Source organism: Cupressus sempervirens, chromosome 4, assembly GCF_028749045.1.
Source record: "Cupressus sempervirens isolate cs-2001-9-10 chromosome 4, ASM2874904v1, whole genome shotgun sequence".
Taxonomy (NCBI): Eukaryota; Viridiplantae; Streptophyta; class Pinopsida; order Cupressales; family Cupressaceae; genus Cupressus; species Cupressus sempervirens.
The window spans coordinates 132,971,806-132,980,830 of NC_143121.1; the positions used below are offsets into that span (position 1 = coordinate 132,971,806).

General features: G+C 32.6%; 1 protein-coding gene across 1 annotated transcript; it reads left to right on the forward strand.

The window, feature by feature from the left end:
- Positions 1 to 510: 510 nt before the first annotated feature.
- On the forward strand, positions 511 to 2,903 carry LOC149560312 (protein RADIALIS-like 3). The gene is made up of 2 exons (XM_089823586.1): positions 511 to 1,885; positions 2,608 to 2,903. The coding sequence occupies exons 1-2, from the start codon at positions 1,587 to 1,589 to the stop codon at positions 2,633 to 2,635; spliced, it is 327 nt and encodes a 108-aa protein (XP_089679712.1). The 5' UTR covers positions 511 to 1,586; the 3' UTR covers positions 2,636 to 2,903.
- Positions 2,904 to 9,025: the final 6,122 nt, after the last annotated feature.

Below are 9,025 nucleotides of genomic sequence, written 5' to 3' on the forward strand. Positions count from 1 at the left end.
TGATTGCTACAAAGTGAACATTATCCAGTTGGAATATGCGATTAACCATCATGTGACTTGGCACATTCTTCTCCCACAAAAGATATTCAATGTACTTGGAAGCTGAGTACTAGTCAGAGGTGGTGTCAGTCAAATTCATCTACAGTCAAATTATTGTTAACATGCTCAAGTTTCAAATCAAACTTACTGTTTGCCAACCATTATGGAATTGTGGACAGTGCCTATGACAAAGCAGCAGACTTTCAAGGCAGGCTAGCTAGCAATTCAGAATTTTCTTTAGAAAGACAAGAAATCTTTCTAATTACAGGAAAATGACATTTTTCCTAACAGTATAAAGACATTTATTTTTAAATATGGAGTTGTAAAGCAGTATGATGTATCCAGCATATTGTGAAAACCTATGGAGGACACCATACAAGATGAAATTAGACACCCACAAACATCAAATCAATCATCTTGATTTTCAAAACTGTCGAAACCATAAAGGGATATTACAATCCCCTGGCTCCTATTTCAGATGAGAAAAGCTTCTAAGTTTGAGATAAGAGAAACTAATAGGAACACTAGCACTTATGGGCTGTTCTATTATTATTTGTTCTTGAAATCAAGTGTTTTGCAGTGTTCATGATTGATAAGGTTGGATTTTAATCAGCTGTCAGTTGTGCTTTGATTCTTATTCCTCTTGCCCTAATTAGGGTCCATTGTGTGGATTGCAAAGAGAGGAGTCATTCATTATTCTTTTCGCCACTCTTTACATATTCTACCAGTTGGCTAATCATTACAGAGCTATAAGACCTGTCTAGATTGCTCAATTATTTCTGCCAGTGCAAACAGCTTCACTTACCCGAGGCTGAACTGCAAGGCCTCAAGGCACAGCATTTTCTTTAGATCCAATCCCCCTGAAAGAATCATCTTTTATACTAATCCAGTTGAATTTGATCCTTAGTTTTCCTTCAAGTTTGTTAAATGTTAGGACATTTGGGGAAAATTTGGTACTGTCTATTTAGTCCTCTATAAACTTTGAAATTGATTATATATTTAAATTTGGGTTTATCTTTGGTCTATCTTGTAGGAAAAAGAGTTTCCCATTTATTTCATTTTGGGCCCTGAGACCACTCTTAAACTCTAGTTTTCTTGGGAATTTCATTCACATCATTTATTTGGATATCAAATTCATCCTCTTTGAAATTTCAGTCCTCTGCTGAATCTCCACACTGGTTTAGGTTCCTAACATTTAGTTGGTTTTTAAATTGAACTCCCAATCTTTCATTTTCTCTTGGAATATTACAAAGAATTTGATATTTGTACTCTTTCTTGTGTTGTATAGAATACTTGGGCATTTGGATGTATGTCTATTTTGAAAACTTATCCGTCAAATGAACTCCAGAGTATTAGCATTTACCTAGGTATTTATTGAGCAATTTTTATTTTAGAGCACTTGCATAAGTTGGGTCTTTTGTCCATGAAGAGTTGAATACACCATTCTTAGTGAATGTTGGAGACATATCAGGTTAGGTAGATCTTTTTTTATATTGCCCCTCTAAATTCTGCCCTGAATTTGTTTCCACCAAGCTTTAATTAGTAGTATGGCCAGTAATCAAGGTTCTTCATCTGGGAGAAATGTTGCATCTAACTGGACAACCAAGCAAAATAAATTGTTTGAAGAGGCCATAGCTGTCTATGACAAAGACACTCCTGACCGCTGGAGAAATGTGGCTGCCATGGTTGGTGGGAAATCCCCAGAGGAAGTGAAAAGGCATTATGAGGTTCTAATAGAGGATTTAAATTGTATTGAGGCAGATAGAGTGCCATTCCCTAAATACAAATCTTCAGCTTCTAACATAGAGGAGGGCTCAGGAGGCAGTTGGGGAGAAAAGGAGAACAGGCATATCTAAAATCTTGTTTCTTTTATGTTTACTTTTGCACTAATTAGTATCATCTATATGCATAGGTAGGAGTCTGAAGTAATCATAATCTCTGTTTAAAAAGCTAATGATGTTTCATAAGTTCTCTTCTTGGTTTCTGAATTAAGGCATCAGCTTTGTTGTCACAAAGTGTTTTACATAAATGTTATTTCATAAAGTTAGCTTGATGTATGGGTTCAGTTCAGGGATAAATGCGAGTAGGTTAGAGTTGAGTGGAATATGAAATTTTCATTTGAGGTCAATGTAATTCTACTACTTAAGGGTTCCCTTTCTAAGAAGTCCTAAAAGAAGGGTGCTATTGTTGTGATGAAGTCCTTTTTGTGTAACTCTTCTGATTTACATTTACATAAGCCATCATTGCTTGTCCCTTTTATCTTCTCAAAGTGGCATAGAGTTCATAGCTGCAGAAAAAGACTAGCTCGAATAGTTTGTGGATCACTGCAAGAATAGTTTGTGAAAAGCTTTTTATTCTTCAAAAGTTTCTCTTTACTTTAAGGGCTGAAAAACCATGACAGTGAAAAGTAATTTGTCATCACCATGAAGGTTCTCTGCACACAAGTTAAATTGACTAGCTATGTTTATGAATACAATGATTCATCAGCCTTTAAAAGAGCAATGTTTTTTCTCTCCTAATGAATATTGTTTGCTAATCCTCTTCCTGTACTTCATACATCTTTTGCAGGCAATTAATGCGCATGAAGCTACAATGAGGCTCTTCAAGTGATATTCAACTGCCATGGCACTTTATCTACAGCAGCAGTAGAAAACCAGCAGTTATGTTGGAGAATGTTGATAGTAGCAAATATGTGTATGGTATAGAAATATTTAATGATACCTTCATATAAGACAGTATTTGCATGGCTTACCTTCTATTGAAATGGGTAATGAGTTTCATCTAGTAGCTGATATTTGTACACCTTTTTTATAAATCATATATTGTATGAAATCTTTACATAAATTTATCTCAGATATGGTTATAAGTGTTTGATTTTATTTAATCTTAAAACTGGTTCTAATTTTTGAATGAGCTATTTTGGTTGTTAATGTAGGAGAGATTCTTATTGTTGGAGAAATTAAGTTAAAATACAAAAAATGATAGTCTAATAAATAGATATTTATCTTTCAAATGAGATGTTCATTATTGTAGCTCAAAGATGCATAATGTTCATATAATTGCAGTGCATCTTTGTGAATATAGAAAAAAATAAAAATTTAAAATAAAGTTAAATGCTAAATAAAAGCAAGAGCAAATCAGATCGTGTAATTTTAAGAGGTAACATCTTAAGAGTTTCTATCTTAACAAAAAGATATCACCTTATTTTATCTAAGATGGAATTGACATAAGAAGTAACCATGTCTTGATTAGAGACATTATTCTTGACATAAAATTGCAACTAAATATTTCTCGAAAGAGAGGTATAATATATGTCTAACATAAAAGTTGTCAAGAACTTTTGCAGTTTCTAAAGAGAAACAAGCACCATTTGAGCTCATAATGATTGGATGCATTTGAATGCAAAATGAGCATTAATTTTTAGTGCTTGAGAAAAATATGACAAGTATGAAGTATGGTGGACTATTTCTATTTAGAGTTAATGCAAATAGATTTTTTTTGAGCCACAAGTACTCTAAAGATGAGCTAATTGATGTTTGCCATGTTTTGGATGGTAGAAAATCTTAAATCCAAACATAATCAAATTTAGAAGTGATATAAAAAAATTATATTACAGATTATGTAAATCTCATATTGTTGGTAGACAACCTCATCTACAAAATGATGGTAGAAGAGATGTTCTAGAGGCTATATCCACATAGAATATAGATAGCTATTGTAGTTTCCATCTTAAATAGTCTTCCATTACCGGATTATCTATTTGCTAGGTGTGGTAAAAATGAGGTTTTTATTTTGACAATAAACATGTTGCAAGAGGAATATAAATGCAAAATATTAATAACCAAGATTACTAGTTGAAACTTTTCTATCTATCTAACCTATCTAACATTGCCACTACGTAGAAAATCACCATGGTGATAAATTTGGTGAATTGCAAAATTCTATAATAATAATGAATGTGGAACAACTATTGGTGACATAAAGATGATTAGATATCATCAATATGAACAATCTCTCTATCTAGTTTCAATCATTCACCCCCAAGACAAGGCCTCTAAATCCTAGTTTCAATTAAGTATTTTAGAGAATAAAAGAATCAAATATTTAAATCTAGATGTGTTGAAGATGAAGAGGAGATTTGTTTCTTTATTCTAGTTAGAATCACCTAATGCTTAAGATAAAATTTGCTGGTGTTATATTAAACTTACGTGTAATTCAATAAAATAAAGAAACTAAACATTCATATCTCCTATTGTTAATGTGAGCACCACCCCTATGATTACAATTCCCTTTCCTCATATCCAACTTAGTAGTTCTAGGAATTCAATCTCAAATTATAAATAATGAATATTGTATGCATTGAGGACCTTCAACTTCACAACTAGTCAAACTTTGGTGAGTTCTACTACACAAACAAATGGTCTTCAAATAAACCTGTATAATGAATATGAATGTAACTCACATTCTATTCTATTACTCACAAGTTCATACTATTCAATCAATTTTTTATTTATAAAATATATGTTCTTTACTTTCGAATATTCTAGGACATATCCCAGAGTCCCATATATATGCATCACAAATACAATGACATCCATAGGCCAATCTATAATAAAGATTAGTGCATCTAGAATTTAGTTAGCAATACAAGTCCTAAATCAACCATGTAGTTAGCCATGTCCAATATCCCATATGTTTTGCTATAAGATAAAACATACTGCATGTATCCATGATACTCCTAATAATTCAAATTGTTGATCTTTACTTATAAACTCAAGAAATACTAGGTAATGAAATATGTGTAGACATATTCTATTTTCAAATGATATGACACCAACCTCAAAGCATTAATAAATGTGGAGCATACAAAATTGTTAGAACAAGATCACTATCATGGTAGCTTACTTAAGAATATAGTTTAGGCCTCTAGAAAACCTTCAAAAACATGAATGAATGAAAAGTAGTACTAGTAATGAATTTCCCGACTTATTCCATAGAGATCGTAATCTATAGTGCTTCTATAACTCAAAATGCAATACCAATATGAACATGACAAGTACTTTACCTTCCTCACAATATTGTAGTTTTGTAACTCTTCTTGCCACACCTTTGACATAAATGATATGTTAGCATGAAGTTTGATGATACTACATTGGGGGAGTATCCTAAGCATTGGAGAGTATTGACATGTTGTATTCGTGATTGTGTTTGTCATTGATGTCAACATGGTATTGTTTTTATAAAGACTAAGAGAATAGCAATTAGAGATCTTACTAGTATAGACAATGGTTTGATTGTCTAATGATGTGGTTAAGTGCACCGAGTTAAAGTTGAAGGTTTCTAATAGTGTACCTAATTTACTGAGAGTAGTACAGAAACAAAGTATTGGAGAACAACTTTATGATGTTTGTTTTCTATCTTACATCTGAGATGCAATGAAGAAGTGTGCAGTCACATAGTGACATAGGAAAGTTGTACAACGATGTCAGAGAGTGTGCAAGCCATAGTATTACACATGTGAAGTTTGGTATAGACTGTGAGCCAACAATACTATTGTAATTGTAATTAATTAATTATCTTATTATAATTAATTGCGAAAGGCTTAAGGCCAACTTAAGGAATTATTATGAGGATATCGTATAAAGGAAAGTTGTTTTCCTTGATTGTAAAGTGTATCCATTATTGTGAAGGAGTGAAAAGTGCGAAAAGTGGTAGAGTGCTTACTAAATGCAAGTAAGTGATCCAAGGGATTATTGGATGCAAGTGTTGTGATCTGGTTACAAGATCTAAAGGAGCAAAAGTCTAGTTGAAAAGACAAAGATAGAGGAAGGAAGTAAATTTTTTTCTACTATTCTATAAGGAATAATACATAGATCATTTGGACAGTGGGTTCATTGATCTTAACCTTGAAGCTATTTGGGAAGTGGTTCCAGTTGTCTTCCACAACTCCTAACAAGGTTGGAATCTCCTAACAAAGATTCAAAGTCTCCTAATAGGGACTCATATGTATTGAATGTATTCATAGACTCCTAACAGGGTCCATGCTCTAGCAAGGAATATTTATGTTAGGACATCATCTTGTGGAACCATCCTCACTAGGGTTTTCCCTTTGATCAAGGGTTTTCCTAGTTAACATATCTAGCGTTATTGTGTATGAGTATCTTGTTGTGGTTTTAGTTTATATTGCTCATATGGTTAAGTTTGTTTAAGGTTGATTATTGTGATAATAGTTGGATAATTCATTCACCCCCCTAGTTATATTAGTGGACTATATATTCTAATAATTGGTATTAGAGCCTCAAGTCCTTGAAGGATAAGCTTAACAACTTTGGGAGATCGACGGTGAATATTTTCAGAAAGGATAATCCTAGATTTGATGGGGCTAACTATGATAGTTGGAAGGAGAAGACGAAGATTCATCTGTGTGCATGGGTTGAGTTATTAGCTTTTGACAAAAGCTAGCAAGAAAATTGTTGAAGAAGAAAATCTTGAGGAATGTAGTGAGGCAAAAAGAGATTTGTTCATGTGTAACATGAGAGCCAAAGAAGCTCTACTATCATATCTTCTATAGAATGAGTGTAGTCAGGTAAAGTCACTTCAAACATCTCATAAAATTTGGAAAGCATTAGAATTTACTTTTGAAGGTGATTTACATGCAAAGAGATTTATATTACAAAATTGGATATGTGCATTTCGAGATGATAAAATGATGGAAGATGAATCTGTAAGAAATTATATTGGTATGATTTTAGAGATTGTTGTAGGAATCAAGTCTCATGGTGGATCTAAGGAAGAAGTTGTGGTCATATGAAAGATCTTGAAAAGTTTGACACCACCATTCAAGCAAGTACCTCAGATGATTCAACTACTTATACCTTGCACTAAGGAATTCACCAAGGAAATATTGCTTGGCAAATTGGAAGCTGTAAAAGTAGATCTAAGATAGTCTAGAGATCTAGCAAGAGTGGAAACAACCTTTAGTGCCCTTAATGTTCGACCAAGTTTGACAAAGAGTGGAAGCACCCGAGGAGATTTTTCTATTAGCAATAGATCTGATGAAGACAAGAAGATTGGGGAAGGTATAACCCTTATTCTAAGAAGAGAAAAAGATGGTAAGAAAATCTTTAAATGTTAGATTTGTGGTGAATTTGGTCATTATGCATCTAAATGTCCTACAAGAGAGAAAAAGTAGAAGGGAATGTTCAAGCCTAGAAGAGATAGAAATTGTTTGTATAGTAATGATGATGAAGAATTTGATGAGAGAGGTCAAAGTGAAAGTGACGATGAATTGGTATTTGTGGCTATCAAGTAAGATGATCTTGATAGAGAAATTAGAGAATAAAGAGCTCTAATTTCCCAAGTTGAAAAGAAGTCTGATTGGAAAATAATTGACAATGGTTGTTCACATCACATGACTGGTGATATGAATACATTTTTTAAGTTTAGGAACTATGATGGAGGTATTGTTAGGGTTGGTAACAATTCAACCTATCATATTACATGGATTGGATCTATAACTTTAGATGGAATAACTGATACTGATAATGTTTATTTATTTTTGGTAGATTGAAGCATAATTTGTTAAGTATTGGATAGTTGGTAGACAAGGGATATTAATTGCAGTTCATAGAGATGACCTGCATTATCAAGGATAAGGATGGTAAGATGATTGGAACTGGAACTAGATCCAGAGGTAATGTATTTCAGTTGAATCCTACTGAAATGACATGTTTGGTTGTAAAATTTGATAATAGTTGGTTATGGAATAGGAAATTTTGTCATATCAAATTTGATAATATTGTGAAAATTAGTAGCACATTTGCAGTTAGAGACTTGCCTAAGATAAAAAAGCCTACTAATGTTGTTTGCAAAGATTATATTTTGGATAAGCAAAATAAAGTATCTTTTCCTAGCAAGAAGTTCACTACCACAAAGAAGCTGAAGATCATTCACATAGACGAACAAGAGGATTCTATGGTGAAAGGTATTTTATGATTTTCGTTGATGATTTCACTAGAATGATGTGCGTAACATTTCTTAAAGAGAAAGTTGAAGATTTTGAGAAGTTTAAGATATTTAAGAATAGAGTTGAGAATGAATTTAGTGTTAAGATAAAGTGTTTTAGATTAGATAGAGGAGGAGAATTCATCTCTAAAGAGTTTAATATATTTTGTGAAGAAAATGGAATCAAAAGACAACTATCCTCACCTAGAACACTTGAGTAGAATGAGATTGCTGAAAGAAGAAATAAATTAGTAGCAAGAGCATCTAGAGAGACGTTGTTTGAGAATGATGTTTCTAAGACATTATGGAGAGAAGCAGTTAATACAATAGTTTATACTTTGAATAGAGTACATATCAAAAAAGTTGTGAGCAAGACAATTTATGAATTATGGTTTGGTCATTCATCACCAGTTAAGTATTTTAGAATATTTGGGGGAAAATGTTATATTAAGAGAGATGATGACATTGATAAGTTCAATCCAAGAAGTGATGAAGGTATATTTCTTAATTATTCATTGAAAAGAAAGGCATACATATGTTTTAACTATAGAACTAAGACAATAGTTGAATGCGAAAATGTAAGGATTGATGAAATTTTTGGTACTAAAGAAAAGATGGTAGATTATAATTCAGATGAAGAAGAAGATAATTTTGGAATCTTTAGACAAATTCTAGAAGTTTTCTTTGAGACTAACTATTATCTACAAAATGATGTCCTATTTGTTGAGCAAAGAGGAGAATAGAGGTATGAACCTAGAGATGAGATAAGAGTTGAGATGTCAACTCCTATGTCTAATAGGAATCTGACAAAGAATCAGCCTCCATAACATATAATTGGAAGTAAAGATAAGTGTGATGACAAGGAGCATAGTGAATGAGGAATTATGTCTAATTTCTCAAGTTGAGCCTAAGAGTGTAGATGAAGTATGTAAGGATGATCATTGGATTCAAGCAATGAAGGAAGAATTGGATCAAATTGAGA